Source organism: Lissotriton vulgaris, chromosome 11, assembly GCF_964263255.1.
Source record: "Lissotriton vulgaris chromosome 11, aLisVul1.2, whole genome shotgun sequence".
NCBI lineage: Eukaryota > Metazoa > Chordata > Amphibia > Caudata > Salamandridae > Lissotriton > Lissotriton vulgaris.
In genome coordinates this window covers 1,005,555,288-1,005,573,267 of record NC_141699.1, presented here as the reverse complement: position 1 = coordinate 1,005,573,267, position 17,980 = coordinate 1,005,555,288, and the positions used below count along the sequence as shown (strand labels likewise).

The 17,980-nt window shown below is 45.1% G+C and overlaps 1 protein-coding gene across 1 annotated transcript in view; it reads right to left on the bottom strand.

Moving 5' to 3' along the window:
* Positions 1–17,329, bottom strand: part of LOC147683927 (histone-lysine N-methyltransferase MECOM-like) — a 1,500,386-nt gene extending 1,483,057 nt beyond the window's left edge. Inside the window, exon 1 of the mRNA XM_086944921.1 lies at positions 17,202–17,329. Within this exon, the coding sequence (XP_086801047.1) occupies positions 17,202–17,238 (37 nt within the window). The 5' untranslated portion in view covers positions 17,239–17,329. The remainder of the gene's footprint in view (positions 1–17,201) is intronic.
* Between the last annotated feature and the right edge of the window lie 651 nt (positions 17,330–17,980).

Sequence of the window (17,980 nt, the reverse complement as noted above, 5' to 3'; positions counted from 1 at the left end):
CTATATTACTGTATGTGTGCACAACTGCTTTACACACTGCCTCTAAGATAAGTCTGTCTGCTCGTGCCTAGCTACCAAGGGGGTAATCTGGGTTTATTTTAGAAGTATAGGCCCCTTACCGAGACTAGGAAGAAGGGTCCCTACTTGGACAAAGGTGCAAACCATTGCCAAGTAGAGACCTCCCTTTCTAAAAACATAGTTCAGCCGTTCTTTAACGTTAGTAGGAGGACCACTGAGGGTCTGCAAAGCCTATTCAGGTGCCCATGGCTGCTTAGAAAATTAAATAATATTAACAAATTAATAAAGTGTGTATAAAGAAAGAAAAAAGTGTAAGACTGAACATTTTAAAATATTCTGTAAATGTGAAGGCATTTGAAATTGAAGGCTAAAGATTAAGTTGGTTTCTTCAAATAGATTTGTGGGACAGTGTGAGTGCATCAAACAGAATGTATTTTGGACGATGGGCTACCTTTATTGAATTTAATAAAGATCCAGCTTTCCCATTAAAATTAACATTCTGATTTTTTTTATAACTTTGTTTACAAGTTATAATAAATGTCATCATTTGTGCATTGTTTTGTGTTTCAAATCATCTAAATTGCTTAGTCCGAAGTCCCGTCCTCCAAGAATGACTCAGTGGGCGGGGGAATGGTAAGGGGTTGTTGGACACCAATTACTCAGTGGTAGCAGTGATGTAACAAAAATCCCCACAGACCCTGCGGTGCGGGGGAGCTTCACCTACATGTCCCCGTTCAGCACTGGCAAGCCCCTGGCCTGAGAGCTTTGGACTAGGTCCAGAGCGTAGGGGGCCCCATGCATGTACTCAAGTTTTGTTACGCCATTGAGTGGGGGTCCCTGGATTTCAGTAATGGATAAGTCGGAGTCCACTGAAATCAAAAGGTTAAGAACCACTGACATAGTATATGGACATGGTGAGTGCTTATTGTGTCCCTGGATTGACATATATGTAGAATTATGACCCAACTGTATGTCAGATTATCGAGGCGAAAGCATTTCGACTCCAAAATCTCGACTATCGTCAACGTAAATTGACGTTAAGAATAGCAACAGTTACATTCCCTACATACACTTACTTTGACAATGTAGTGGCAATCAATATTGCTGCAGGTTGATATTAAAGTCCTGATAATGTTGTCCCGCCCCTTCCGAACCGGCCTAAATCAAGGAATGACCAGCCAAGCGATAGGATATTGCTTACAGACTGGGGCCAGCTACCGTGCCGCTTTGTGGCACACACTCTAACCTAATTACCAGGCGACCACGTCTTGAGCAGACGGCGAACAGCAATGAAACACAATGCAATTCACTAATTGGCAAAGTCTGCAGTGCTCTAAATTTCAGCTTAATTGAATCGAATGGGGAAAAAAATAACACTTTGCTTAGCCCCACATCGTTCTGTCTCTCCATCCTAAAAGGTTTTTCAAAAATATATATATAGTTTTTTTTAAAGTGCAAAGATTATCTGTGCTGGCACAGGGTCAGCCATGCTGTCAGTCATGAAGGCAATGAAACAGAAGAAGAGGGGTGTACAAAGAGGATGTTTTTTCCCCTTGATGAACAATTGAATTACAGGGGTCACTGATAATCCCCTGCACTTGCTAAGGAGCTGACAAAAAGCATCACTGAACTGGGAAGTGATATTTCAGAATGCAAACTTCTAAGCAGGACAGGGGGTTCCTCCACTGCTGCTCAGGCAGGAGAAATGTCAGCAGCACCAGCTCAGAGGCATCGGTTGTCTAGAAGGAGTTGAGAAAGCGACTTGTGGAGAAGACCTTTTGGTGAGGATTTGACGGAAGGAGAAGGCTATTGGGTGTCAGGTGTGAGATGCGTAATGGACTTAAGGGCAAGGGTGTCAGGCGAAAGAGGTCCCATTGGGATAAGCAAAAAGGTATTGGGTGTCATTCTGGAGAGGGTCAGAGGCATGTGGTCAAAAATTGTAGCCTGTAAGGTAGCAGAGGTGTCAAAGTGAATTTAGAGGGTTGAAAGAAATAGTAGAAAAGTATTTCGAGAGAGATAGCTCGAAAATGTACCATTAACATTGCTTTCTGCACAGCAGTGGCCCATGCAGGTAAGTGCGGAGGGGCGGGGGGATGTCGACAGACGATGGAATAGGAATTATTTATTTAATTAATTCTCCATATTCCATGGTCTGTTAACTCGCCCCCCACCCTCCCCCGCCCCACCCTACAGTGCTTACCTGAATGGACCGCCCCTGTTTATACATTTGATTTTTTTCATTTTTTAAACATTTAGGGCCTTATTTAGAGTTTGGGGAGAGAGAAATCCACCAAAGAGTTGCAGATGTCCCATCCACCATATTTAGAGGTCTGGTGACCTCAGTGCACTTTTAAAATGGCAGACTGATATCTGCCACTTTTTTTTTCTTCACAATAGATTTTATTATTGACTGACACAGGAGGCCCAGGTTGTACCAGGGACGCAATTGTATACATATCCTAGCAATGATAAAGATGTCAATTTTAACAATATATAGTTGTCGCCAGATGAAATATGTAAAAAATTGAATTAAACACAAATAAAAGTTATAAACTAGAAACAACAATGTCACAGAGTCCATATGCATATCTTCGTACAAAGTCTCTTTTCGCAACACATGAGTACAGACACAATTAATCTTAGCAGATGTACCCATCATTTGATCTTTATGGCAATTATTCATTATGTATCGCGGGGGGGATAGGCTCAAGATACAAACACCGGTGATCAGTCCACCGCTTCCAGATCTTCTGATATTTCGGCAGAAAATATCGGTATTTCTAACCCCATGGAAAAGTCGAGGCCCCGTTTCCAGACCCCTATAGATGGAGGTGAAGTTGCCTTCCAAGCCTTAGCAATATCTCTCTCAGCAAGAGTAAGCCCCAGGAATAGCAAATGTCTTTTATATCTGTTGCCTCCTATACCCACCGTAATATGAAGCATGGTTAAACGTGGTGACTGTGGAATGTCCCAACCCAGCACCTCAGACAGACATGCCAGCACCCCACGTCAAAACCGTGAAAGAGACGTACACTCCCAGATTGTGTGAAGAAAAGTGCCCTTGGCAACTCCGCAGCACAGACAGAGGGGGGATGTAATTATTCTGGCGCGCCAGAGCCTATAGCAAGTGAAATACACATAGTGAAGATATTTAAACTGTTTAAGACGAAGGCGCGCAGCAATGGCCGCCCCTCGCAGGGACTCTAGAGCCTCAACCCAATCATCCTCCTCCAATTGATCGAGATCTTTCTGCCAAGCCTCTCTGGTCTTATTAAGTGTGGCTATTAGTGACCAAGGTGCGATATAATGCAGCAATTTTGTGCTGGCCCATCTCGCCAAGGAAAACCTTTACCTCGACGGGATTAAAGTCGGTAATATTGTCTTGCTGGGCAAGGTACGGGGAAAATGCATGGCAAAATTGTAGATACTTATAGAAGTGAGACCAAGGCATTTGAAATTCGGTTTGTAGCTGCTGGAATTATTTCAGGGTCTGACCCTGAAGGACGGCAACAATTGTTGGTATAGCAATAGAATCCCATCCCACGAAGCCCTGTACTTCAGCCAGTTGGGGCAGGAGGCCATTGCGCCAAAGTGGGGTCTCCTTCGTGAGCTTGCCCCACCATCACAACTGGCGCAGTACCTGTCGCCATATCACAAAGACCATCCGCGTAATGGGCGGCAGCGGTTTGAGCGTCGCACTAGAATGTAGAATTGTGTGCAAAGACCTGAAGTCCATTAACCAACGCTCAATGGCGTATGTCGGGTCATGTCGATCTCCGTACCACCAATCATTTAAAATGAGGAGATGAGATGCCACATGATATGCCTGAATGTCTCGAGTTGCGATACCACCGCAGTATGTATATTGGAAACATATTCTTAGTGCGACATGCTCAGAGCCTCCCCCCCAAAGGAAGTGACTGAGGATTGTATTCAATTGCGAAGACCATGCATGCAGTATTGGGTAGGGATGATTTTGAAGTTGATAAAGAAGGCGGGGTAGCGAGACCATTTTAAAAATAGCCGACCGACTGAACAATGATAAGGGCAAATGTGACCAGACACGTACCTGTTCTTTGACCTGAGTCAGCAGAGGAGCCATATTCTTATTTCAGGAGGTGGTTTGTGACGCGGACAAGTACACCCCAAGATATTTGAAGCTGTCTGGGACCACCGTAACCTCATGTGTCCACTTCCCGAGTTGGTCTCCCCCGCGCAGGGGCCATAGGAACGATTTATGAGCGTTCATGGAGAGACCAGAATTTTTGCCAAAGAGTTGCATTATACATAGCAGACCTGGGCCAGTCCTATTGGGACATGTAAGAAAAAAGAAGACATTGTCGGCGTACAGCACTATATGATCGGAGACCTCCCTTGACCACTCGAAGCCCTGTACCTGGGCATCCATTCTTGCCCACGCCGCAAGTGGCGCCATAGCGAGTGCAAAAAAAATAAGGAGATAGAGGGCATCCCTTCCTGGTGTCCCTTCCAATGCTAAATGGCTGCAAGGTTGAATCAGTAATACGAACTGAGGCGGTGATGTCTGTGTATAGGAGGTAAATATATTTAAGCAATTGGGGGCCTATATTCAGCCGGTTTAGGTGAGCAAAGAGGTAGGTCCAGCTCAGGGAATCAAAGGTCTTGTCGATATTGGCTAGGAGGAGCGCTGCCAGTGGATTCTGGTGATCTACAGAGGCAACAGGGTTGTGTGCACGGTGAATATTATGTCTAGTGGCACGGTAAGGCACAAAGCCCGCTTGGTCTGGGTGAACTTATGATGTTATGTGCGGAAAGATGCAGTTTGCAATAAGTTTGGCCAACAATTTTGCCTCGACATTTAGCAGGGAGATCGGTCTATACGAATTATGTAGCTCTCGGGCCGGCCTGGTTTCAGAAAAATCACTATTTCAGCGTGAAGCCAATTGGTTGGAAGCCGGTAAGTGTGTGTGTATGTGTAAGCATGTGCGTGAAATTGAAGTTCAAAGGGCGTGTGATGTTCCTTCCGCTACCCTTGGCATTTTAGTGAACTGACGTTCATGCTTATACTACCAGGTGCATGGGGGCATTTTTTAGGCATTAGGCAGGAGAGATGCCAAGGGCATGAGAAGAAAGGGGTTAGTTGAGAAGCAGCGGTAGAGGCTGCTGCAGGAGAAGAAAGCAAGTGAATGTTCTGCACAGGATATATTCAAGGCATGAAGGCAGGAGCGGCTTGTGTCAGGAAAAAGAGGCGGGCTGGGGAAGACGGAGAAAAATACAAAATAAATAAATATAAAAGAACGTCAAGGAAGGGCGAGGGTCAACAGCGGACTCCAGTAGCCGCACCTCTTGGCTACGTTCCCGTTGTTAGTGATGTTGAAGATACAATATGGTCTGCACAAACTACTCCTGCACCCGCTGTTGAAGAGTGCAAACTGCCAAGCAGATATATGGCAATTGTGAACAAATGGAGTGGTGCACTACCCCAATCGACTGAATGGGCCCTAATCAAGGAGGCTCTTTGTAGTATCCACACATGATGTTTCATTCCCTATGTTTCTTCACTCTAGCTGCTCAGCCTGTGTGTGTCTACTCTGTATGGAATGTTGGTGAGTGGACCTTCACTAGAATGCCTGGGTGACTGAATGTGGTGTGACAGTTGGTGAGAGAGGCTGAGCAGCTAGCAGGCTGCTCCTGGTGGGGCTGTGATTTACTGTGATTTACCACCTGTTAACTTACTTGTGAATAAACCTACTTGGTTTACAACATACCAGCGTAGCGTGGTTACTACATTATTTTTGGTGACGAGTTGGAGACCTTCCCACGCAAGAAGCCTAAAAGAAGTGGAAATGTGTCCCTCAACATGTTGGGAAGAAGTAACCACAGAGACCAGACGTTTGGCACAGCCAACAGTAACAAGAAAAAAGAAACAGGAGCCACAAGATGAAACTAAGAAACTCAAGATACCTCAAGGTAAGGAGCCACAAAAGGAACATAACCAGCACGCAAAGAAACCCCACCAGTGTCCATCAGACCAGACAACCCCTGCCCAAGCGTGCTGTGTGTGGTTCACCTGGGACACATGGACATTAATTGCGCATTCAACAGAAGTAAGCGTGATTTATTTACTTGTCTTCCTACACGGGAGTACACATCGTATTGCATTGGTGTCCCTTATTTTAGTTTGGGGCAGGACTTAGGGTTTCAGCCCCTTTGTTCACATTACTTGTCTTCCTACGCGGGAATATACAAACGGTTGTCCCTTGTTAATGGTGGGGGCAGGATTTTGGGTTTCAGTCCCATTATTCAACATTACATTTTCATCTTTATTTATTTTATGCATTTCAGAAGGGGGATGGTTATATTGTATTCAGTAGCCGGATGGTTATATTGTTTTCAGTAGCCATCTTTCCTTCCTGTCTTGGGTTCCTTTCCCTCTCAAGGTGCGGTGTTCCCGTCATCCCTGGGTCTGGACTTTTGACTCTGTTTTTAAATTGTTAATTTCCTCTTCATGATGTTCTCTTCATGTTTGGGATGTGGACTATTTATGTATGATGTACATTTATGCTTATAGTTAATTGCTTGTTCATTGTTCATGCATTCGCTATTTCTTCTGTTCATTAGGGAAGAGGTATGTAGTATCCTCACATGATGTTTCATTCCCTATGTTTCTTCACTCTAGCTGCTCAGCCTGTGTGTGTCTACTCTGTATGGAATGTTGGTGAGTGGGCCTTCACTAGAATGCCTGGGTGACTGAATGTGGTGTGACAGTTGGTGAGAGAGGCTGAGCAGCTAGCAGGCTGCTCCTGGTGGGGCTGTGATTTACTGTGATTTACCACCTGTTAACTTACTTGTGAATAAACCTACTTGGTTTACAACATACCAGCGTAGCGTGGTTACTACACTCTTGCTTTGCTTCGCTTGAAGTCGCTAATCGCACATGACCTCCCCGCTACTCGAAGATGGCCCAAGCCCACCGGGAGACCATCTCCACTTTGGATTGCTATGACAATCCTTGATTTAAAATAATATGCGCAAAGCAAGGACCCCCTGGGTAGTAACTCCAACAGACTCCTAGGGCAGGGTAAACAAAATGTATGCAAAAAAATCCTAGGCAATCTAAACAGTAGATAAACAAGTAACTGGACCCAAATGCAGAAAGAACAATCAAAAGAGAAGAAATAATTATTGGTATAAAATAAACATGTTTTTAATACACATAGTAAAAATCATATAGATAACTGAAACTAATCAGGCTATATGACAATTCAAATTAAAAATATATACAATTAATACATATAATAACACAATTTTTAACACTTTATATAAAAAGACACCATGAAATACTGAAAAGTGTCCAAGAACAGAGTGACGATAAAATACTCTTTTATCGTCACTCTGTTCTTGGACACTTTTCAGTATTTCATGGTGTCTTTTTATATAAAGTGTTGAAAATTGTGTTATTATATGTATTAATTGTATATATTTTTAATTTGAATTGTCATATAGCCTGATTAGTTTCAGTTATCTATATGATTTTTACTATGTGTATTAAAAACATGTTTATTTTATACCAATAATTATTTCTTCTCTTTTGATTGTTCCTTCTGCATTTGGGTCCAGTTACTTGTTTATCTACTGTTTAGATTGCCTAGGATTTTTTTGCATACAATCCTTGATTTAAATACACGCCCTGACGAAGTTCAACCTTTTTGAACGAAACACGTTGGCTGAGGCTCATTGCACCTATATTTTTGGATTACCTAATAAAGAACATTTCTCAAAAAAGAAAACATACTATGCGCTGTTACTGAAACAGTCGATTGGGGTAGTGCACCACTCGATTTGTTCACAAATATAAAAGAACATACCTGCCTCCCTCCAGCATCGCGCTCTTCTGCTACTCTCCAATTGCAGGCAGGCACAGGCTCCCAGACTGCCCTCCGGCCAATCCTGAAGCTACTCCCATGCATGAGAGCAGCTTCAGGATTGGCCTGAGCGCTGTGAATTTGAGCTCCCAGAAACACTAAAAGCATGTGCCTGGCCCTGGTCTCTCCAACCCGGCAATGCAGCTCGGGGTGGAGAGAGCTTCAGCGCACATGACGGTTTGGCAGGCCCGAGACGGCTGGCCAAACCGTCATGCACACTGATAACAATGCCCACCACTTCCCCTCCAGTACTGTCACCCCCTGGCCCCTCCCCAAAGACTCGGCACACAGCCTTGTAGAGGAAAAATAAAACGATAGTTAAATGGGTTTTAAACCTCTATTATTATCGTTTTATTTTTCACGTTTTTGAGGGTGCTGGCAGGTGGGGCAACGCTCCTCTGCCATAGCGGAGGAGCCGCCGCTGCATGGAGGGTAAGACTTTGAGTATAAAGCTGAATTGTCTTGCTTTACCCAAACCACCCTGTGCTGCCCCAAGATTCTGTTTTTTCTACTTATTGGCCTTTTCCTCTGCAACACTGCTGATCCAACTATAAGAGCCAGCTCCTCCACCCAGGAATTAAAATTTGCCCTACAAAAATCTTTTCCGGATAACTTGGAGACAGTGGCTATTTCAAACATCTTGCAGTCTGTAAATATATAGAACATTGTATTGTGTTTTGCTATTTACATAGTCCTGCTCTTTGCATTAGATAAATACACGGCCACTGGAATTATGTGTCAATGAAAGGCCAAATTATGTGGCAGGTCGACAAGATTATGCAACAATTATGCAACAAGAAAAAGCAAATTATGCAGCATAATGTGTCAAGACATGCAACAGAGTTATCTAGATATTTTGTCATATTAACACATATTAACACTTTGGGCAATGTTGCACCTCATTAGTACCAGTTTGACACCTGAACACAGAAATCAGCAAATAAAAGGTTGTTGGGTAACTTTACAAATGGTCTGCCATTACATGGAACCATATTTTGGAACTGTGTTCAGAAATGTTTGATCTGTTTGAGCTAGAAATAATTTTCCGCAGAAATCTTCAAATTATGCAGCACAGGGTGGATTTTGTGGCAAATGCAGCAAATCCATAATCATGATAAAAGTGCTGTAGTCTCAGACTTACATCATTCATGTGACCTTAGGGTGTATATATAAAGAATTAGTTGTTCCACAATCTTTTGTATGACTCCTAGCTGTTCGTACCTGTACTGTGTACCACTCCATATACATACTCCAAACCCAGGTTACTATTAAGCACCCACTTGTTCAGGTCGCTGTGTACTGCACTGTTCTGATGTAAAACAGTCCTCCTGACAATGGTATGTTGCTAAATAAATATATATATGTGCCAAGGGAATGAAAGAAAATGCAATAGGCATCAAGCAACATAGGTTACGCATGTTTGCGTAAATATGAGTAATTTGGCACAAAAATCCTAAGGAAGAATGACAGGAACATTAAACTTAGTGAGCGTGAGTGGCCGATGGCTACTGCTGTTCGTGTTCTGTTGCATTTAGCGTCTTAATTAATTAGCAGTAACAACCACACTATATACTTTTGGTGGTGGGGTCATTTATTCACCCAATTTTTTATATACTTCAATTTCTCTTTTTTTCAAAAGGAAACTCATATCCTTTTAGAAAAACATATACAAGACATACACAATTTACATAACATTTATCACAAAACATATATTGACATTATTAAACCACATATATAATTTATCATCATCAACATGAACCAATATGTCCTACGACTATAGCACCAGACTTATGTAGCATTTATGTATCACCAAACTTAATTTACATTGGTATTTCTACCATCCTGAATTATTCAATACACATTGCCTATTTTGCAAGATCAACTATTTAACGTCATAGATTGACATTGCCGACATCATAGATTGACATTGCCGACGCGTGTCAAGCCTTGCGGTTTTCTCTACAGGCTTTCATCAGGGCTCCTTAGTGTCAATACATTGGACATATCTGCCGTTTGTTTTCCATCCTTCAGCCAATTATGAACGACCATTTAGCCTATAATAATAGGCAGGGCAATAACTGGTGTGCACCCTTGGGTGTGTGGGCTGTTACATCTACTGCAGCCGTTTTCTTTTGACCAGCGCGCCTAATTTTGCACTTCCGAATCTTCCTTCTCTTTGCGTTTTAGAGAAGGAAGATAGATAGATAGAAAACGACCAGTAGAGGTCAGTAAAATACCAGAATCACATTAGCATTCTCTAGATTCCAGTCCATAGAAATTGTCTTCCACGAGCACCCGTAAAAAATATTTTTTCAAATCTTGTATTTTCAGTGATATGACCACTGAAGGCTCTGCTTTTATATTAAAAACACAGCTTTGGACTATACAATTTACTGCTGAAAGGCAATATTTCTCTCCATGTGTACCCATACCTGGCGTGTCATGCAGTTTGGTGCTTACTTTCCCTCCATGTTAAAGAACAGTAAATGTTTCAGCACCCAGGCTAATGTGCTGCATGGCTAAATGCATCTAAGGTCCCAAAGGCGAGACCGATTGCATTGCAAATGCTTGTTCTTAATTACTTTTCTTTCTTAGTAGGTTATGTTACTCTTTAGTACCAAAAAGTGTAATGTGTATGTGTATTATAGAAATAAAATGAACATAGCAGGTACCAGGAACAAGGTGACAGGTTATCGGGTGTAAAACTGGTCCGGTGTTGGACATGAGATCAAGGCATTGGGGGTCACTCGGGCACGATGTGCAGGAGGAGATGGGTTTTGGAGTTACCGAGGGGAGGTGCCAAGGCCATGAGGAGAAAATAATTGTGGTGCTTGGGCATCCGGCAGGAGGAGAGGTGCCAGCCATTACTACAGCCGTGTGTCATGGCACGAAGGGTAACATACTGTTGTACTTGAGTGCCTGGCATAAGCGGTGTCATGGCATGAGGAGTAAGAAGCTGTTGTACCTGTGTGTCAGGGACAGATGATGTCAGAGCACGAGGAGAGAGGCCCGTCTGAGCATGTGTGTCAGGTAGAGGCGATGTGAGGGCTAAAGGACCAGGCTACTGTTGTGCTTGTGTGTCAGGCACAGAATATATCACAGCCAGGGGCGGCTTCTCCATTGGAGCGGAGGAGTGTTGCTCCATTTAAATGCCCCCGAGATGAAAAATAAAATGGTGATCAATTACCATTCTATTTTTCATCCCTGTCTTTCAACGGCCAGCCACACATGTGCACTTTAAACATCTCTAACCCAGCTGTTTTGAGACAGCTGGGTTAGAGGCTGTGTGAGGGCTTAGGGTCTAGGATACTGTTGTACTTGTGTGTCAGGCAGAGGCAGTGTCATTGTGTGAGGAGTAAGATGCTGCTGTACCCGGTCCTAGGATGCTTGTTTCCAGTCCAGGGAGGACCTGGCTTGGCAGTTCGGGCTGGCATGTTCCCATTGGGCGCAGGGTCAAGACTGATTTGCATATGGCTGGGTCCAAACTGGAATGGCATAGTGAGCAAAAAAACAATGGATTTAGGCCCAGATCTCTGTACTGGGGTGAACGTATGACATTGTTCTGCATTCTGTCCATCAATTGTTGTTTTTGCATTAGTCACCCCGAGTGTGACGGGTATGCCCAGACGTAGGTCCCGTGCTCTCCATGCCACTGGAGTCAAGCTGTCCTGGCTGATGAGGGCTGAAAGCCCGAAACCGGTCCAAGGATGCCTGTTTCCAGTCCAGGGAGGACCTGGCCTGGCAGTTCGGCTGGACTATTCCTATGGGGCACAGGGTCAAGACTGATTTGCATATGGATGGGTCCAAACTGGAATGGCATAGTGAGCAAAAAAACGATGGATTAAGGCTCAGATCTCTTACTGGGGTGAACATATGACATTGATCTGCATTCTGTCCATCAATTGTTCTTTTTGAATTTGTACCTGTGTGTCAGGCACAGAAGATGTCATAGCATGAGGAGAAAGGCAGGGCAACTGTACATGTGTGTCAGGCAGAGGCGGTGTGAGGGCTTAGGGACCAGGATACTGTAGCACTTGTGTGTCATGCAGAGGCGGTGTGATGGTTTGGGACCATGATACTGTTGTACTTTTGTGTCAGGCACAGACGATGTCAAACGCACGACTGTACATGTGTCTCAGGCAAAGGCGGTGTGAAGGCTCAGGGACCAGGATGCTGTTGCACGTGTGTGTCAGACAAAGTAGGTGGTAGGGTGTGACAAACAAGATACTGCTGTACTTGAATGTCATTTTAACTAATGGGGTAACCCAAAGGGCCGAAGGACCTGGGTACAATTCACTACAAGCAACAACTGGTCCTATTGGCAAGGGTACAACACAATACACACGATATCAAATACCGTATTTGAATCATCATAGATTGATTCATGAGAGAGTGAGACAGAGAGAGAGAGAGAGGGGAGAGAGAGAGAGAGAGAGAGAGAGAGAGAGAGAGAGAGAGAGAGAAAGAGAGAGAGAGAGAAGGAGAGAAAGAAAATAATCCAATCCACAATAAACTGTGAAAATCAATAGAATTTTTATTTTTTTCTTATCGAAAAGTGCATACACTCAATAATTACTTTTTCGGTTGCTCCATGAAGTGCACCAGAAAGTGCTCCTAGTAGTGGTCAAGTGTAAAGTGCCGTAAAAGAAGGAATAATGAATCTAGAAGATACAAACAACAATAAACACAGTAGCAGAGAGCAGGGCACTGCCATAAGCCTGTCAGGAAAATATTTGAAGCATTCAAGCTATATCTATATGAGAACAGGGGGCCGATGACTGGTGCATCAGGCAGACGACTAGTCAGAGCACAAGCAGCAAAATACTACTGTATCTGTCTGTCAAACAAGGGATGTGTCAGGGACAAGAGAACCAAGACACTGCTGTACTTATGTGCAGGGGCACTGGAATTATGCAGCAGAGTAGGGCTTTAAGTGGGCCGGGTCTCACCGGGTCTGAGCACCTGCAGTTTTTTTAAGTAGGCTTCGAAACGGGTCTCTATCTGGCTCTATTTTGTGCCCTGGCACAGGCGGTCCGTTTTTTTCGGAGTGCAGTGACAGCAGGCACATTAATATGCGCCTGCTCACACTGCTCACTTCTCACTAGTGGAGAAGTTATGGCATGACGTCATGCCAGGTGAGCGTTGTAGGAGAAGGGAAATCCATTAAAGAGAGTCATTTTCTCCCTGGATTACCCTTCTCTTTTTGAAACTCAGGAGCAGCAACATCGTCGTGGTATCAGCAGGGCTTTAAGTGGAATATTTTTCAATATTATATACAAGCCATAGTTGCTGCTTATTTATCTTATGCAACTATCAACCATTGACACAGTCAATAGTCCTTCCTGTTGTAGATATGATGTTACTTGTTGTATCACATATCTGGATGCAATGACAGAAACAGCAAAATATAAATTGGGTGGCACACTATGCTAAGCACAGATTTTTAGCATATGTGTTTTTAAGCCACACCCTTAACTACATTGGTCACGCCCCTTTGAGAGACCCCCCCGTTTTTTCATCCCACTTAAAGCCCTGCAGCAGAGTATGCCCAAATTATGCAACAGGGTTGACTAAATTATGTGGTGTAAAAAGGCAAATTATGTAACATAACGGAGCACACTTTATAATAGTATCACTTCATAATTATGTCATTTTTTCCCATAAACACTGTCTGGACAACGGTTTCGCCTTATTAGTACCAGGTTAACATCAAAATAAAATACAGCAATAAACAACTGAAAGATGGCCAGTCAACATTCGCTTAGGGCGTTCCATTGCATAACAACACAGGTCGCCACGATTTTTGAAACTTTTTATATGTTTGAATCAGGGCTTTAAGTGGGTCGGGTCTCACTGGGTCTGAGCACTGGCAGTTTTTTAAGGGAGCCTTGAAACAGGTCTTTATCAGGCTCTGTTTTGTGCCCTGGCACAGGCAGTCCGTTTTTTTCGGACTGCAGTAACAGCAGGCACATCGATGTGTGCGTGCTCACACTGCTCACTTCTCACTAGTGTAGAAGTTACAGCAGGAGGTCAGCCAGGTGAGTGTTGTGGGAGAAGGGAAATCCTTTAGAGAGAGTCATTTTCTCTCTGGATTTCCCTTCTGTTTTTGAAACTCAGGAGCAGCAACATCGTCGTGTTGTCAGCAGGGCTTTAAGTGGAAGCTTTTTCAATAGTATACACAACAAGCCGTAGTTGCTGCCTATTTATCTTATGCAACTAACAACCATTGACAAACCCAATAGTCCTGCCTTGTTGTAGGTATGATGTTACTTGTTGTATCATATATCTGGATGCAATGACAGAAACAGCAAAATACTAGTCAGGCGGCACACTATGCTAAACACAGATTGTTAGCTGATGTGTTTTTAAGCCACACCCTTAATTACATTGGTCACGCCCCTTTGAGAGACCCCCCCCCCCCCCCCCATTTTTTCATCCCACTTACAGCCCTGGTTTGAACTAAACACAACATTTGTTGTTATTAAAATCTAAAGATTTTGCAACAGATGAGGGATTAGGTGGCAAATCCACAGCTATGCTGAAAACACCACGGCCTTAAAATCGCATAAGTCCTATGACCCTGATTATTGTGTCAAACAAAGACGCATGAGGAGACAGGCACTAATAAACGTGTGTATCAGGCTGAGCAGGTGCCAGGGAGTGAGGGGCGAGGCGCTGCTACACTTGTGTCTTAGACAAAGATGGTGTGAGGAGTAAGAAACGGTTGTATTTGTTTGTCAGACAAAGTAGGTGTCTGGGCACAAGGACCAGCATAGTGTTATAGGTGTGTGTGCAGACAGGGGGAGTGTCGGGGACATGAGGAACAAGCCACCGCTGACCTTATGTGTCAGGCAGGGGAGGTGCACGTGCCCTGCTGTACTTGTGCGCGAGGCAGGAGAGGTGGGCGGGGCCTGAGGCGCGAGCAGCAACAGACCGTCCAGGGCTGTGCACTGCAAAGGGCAGGGCAGCACCATACATCACCGCAGCTCCCCCCCCCCGCCGAAGGCAGCCCAGGCAGCTCACATTGTGAGCATGTCAGGCATGATGACCTGGCCGTTGGCGTTCAATGTTCCCCAAAATAACGTGTTTGACAGGACAATATCCAATTACCTCAGAATCGTTCCGAAAGTATCAGGAAGAAACGCGGCAATTTGCTTTGGGCTCATAAATAATATTTGAAAGGCGGGTCGTTGGTACTTGGGTGGGGAAAGGATGAAAGAAGCAGGTTTGGAAACTCGCGCGACCGTGCGCCGCTCGCGTTTTTGCGTCACTGTACAACACAGGTGTCTCGACGTCGGAGAGACGTGCACACAAAGGTACCACTGAAGGGGGGGGAGGGGGAGTGAGGGCAAGAAGGACCACTGGTTGACTACATCTATATAAATAAATAAGTATATATATATATATATATATATATATATATATATATATATATATATATATATATATACCAAAACATATACAATGTATGAGCTTCTAAAACACCTCTATTTCGAGGGCAGTTTTAAAATGAGGAAACTGTAAAACTGTACAGGGACATTGGTATTAAGTAAATAATATTGGTAAGACATGATGCATTGACTATCATTAACATTACTTAGATTTTTTTTTACATTTATATGATTTGTTAAGAACATAATGCGTTTTATGTCAATTGGATCGAGAGGGATACATGATTATAAAAGCGAGTCTCAAAATGTGGAGATAACATATAACCAAATTATGTTTTGGAGATCAAACCGTTCCCTGTCAAGTACGAGCAGATATCTTTGTTGTTCTGTTTTTTGTTCTTTCGTAGAATTATATTATTCCTTCATGTACAAAGAGAAATGAAAATGTAGAAGAAACAGAAGGCAAATAAAAAAAAACTGAGTAAATTACACACACCTGACAGCGGTGAAAGGTCGGGTTCCATTATCTGTAATCTCTACAAAGTCAATAAAACCGAGGGTATCCCTCGGAGATTAAAACATACATGCCAACATTTACAAATACTCAAGAGGGAGATTGTGTAGTGGGGATAGATTTTTTTAAATGAACTTTGATTCAGGTTGTACATACTGTAGGAAGGGAAACATATATTTTTTAAAACATGAAAAGTCATCGGCTTTAATAGGAGGTAAGTCTCCTGCCTAAATACGCGGTTACTGGCGTAGCATAGCGCCTATATTTGGGTGCATATAAAACGGGGGTATGAGAGTTAACGGGGGCATCCACCACTACACCACCGGGACCAGGTGAGCACTACTGCGCACAAGCAAGGTGCTGTCAAACTCTGGTGGTAAAGCGCGCTGGCGCATGCAGCAGCAGGCCCCGGCAGCTGGGGGACAGCAGAGGATAAAGCCCGCACCTTCAAAGAATGATTGCTGAAGAGCGCTACTTCCGGCACAGAGGCCGCCTACTACCAGCGGTCCCGGCCCCGCAGAGAAGCCGTGTGCTCCACTGGAGACTTCCCAGCGCGCCGTAGAGAGTCCCGAGAGTGGGAGGTTTCATGCCCGGGACGGAGGAGGGTCCCACGGGCTGGTCCTCCTCCCCCGGGAACTGAGGTGGGACCGCAGGCGCCGGCTGCAACAAAACACGGCGCACAGCGGCCACCAGTGGCAATCGCCAGTACTACACGCAGCTCCAGCACTGAAACTTTCCTGAACTCTCCGCAGCCGCTGCGGGTCCTCAGCATCCTCAGCTCTGTCCCACACATTCCTGCGCCCCCACATCGCGCGCTCAGCAGCACTCAATACACCTTTACTGTTTTCAGGATGCAAGCACTAAGACAGAGCATGAAAGACCGTGCCACTGTGCAGAGTATGAGAATCACTTAAAGGAACAGAGCGGGCTCCATCCCCAACTCTGCATTCTTCATCTTCACATTTGGTACCCGGTTCTTTGACTCTGGGCAGCCTGCAGGATAGAGCTGCCCCGCCACCCCAGTGGGGCGGCGCTGCCCCCTGCCCACCAGCTCAGCGATGTATCCCCCACATGTGACGTCAGGAATAAGCACTCCATCCACTGACACCCGCCTAGCCCCGCATCAGTATTTGAACATGTTTAGCATTGCCCAGCGGCTTCAGGGCAGCACAGGCGCCCCCTGCAGGATCCCTGCCGCCTCTGCACCCTCTCGTCACAGGGGTCCTGAACATGCGCGGTGCAGCTCACCCCACACCCGCCTCGCACCAGAGCAGCTCCTAGTGATCACAGACCCCCTCACCCGGACCAGAGGCCCCCTCTCCACCTCCAGCACGCCCCTCCTCATCCTCACACGGGCTCGCAGGGTGCACCTACTTGTGGCCAGCTTCCTCGCCCTGCCCTTGCTCCTCATGATCCCGGTCCCCGGCGCGGCTCTGCTGGCAGCTCCCGGATCCGAGGGTTTTTCCTCCTTCTCTTCCCCCCTCTCTCTCTCCCTCGTTCTCCTCTTCCCCTTCTCTCGCTCCGGACCTGCTATCTATCCGGCACTGTCAGTTTCGGACACCTTCGCACATGCGCACCGCGGTGACGCCAACAACTAGGGGGAAAAAAAAGTTTAAGAGCGATTTATCACTTTTGATTTCGGATGTGGGGTGACAGGTACGGACAGGAGCCCTCTCCTGCCAACCCTGACCGGTCCGGGGGTGGGGGCATCCCCGACCACAGACCAATGCCCGCAAGCACTGCAGAGACTGCAGAGACTGCGGACAGGTTCATGGGCAGAGTATCGAACTAAAAACAAAAACCGTTAAAAGTCAATGAAGTTATTCACCTCGTACTAAAACGATCGGAACATACATCTGTCGTGCTGTTGCGTCAACTGTCCACGAAATTCCGACAGAGGTGTCGCAGGCGGCGTTTTGGTATTGCGACATTTTTTTTTATATCGCGACATTACCTGCATTCCTTTTTGCGAGGAGCCGGTTGCTACAATGCGCACTGTTCGGGAAGCACGCCCCCCCCCCCCTCCCCTGTATTATTTTAGGTGCTCGAGGACAACGTGTATGGACTGCGAGGCGGCTGCAGCCGTAATCGCGTTACCTGTCTCTGGCGATATTCTTATATTGCGACAATATCGCCAGTCCCTATACGTGCAG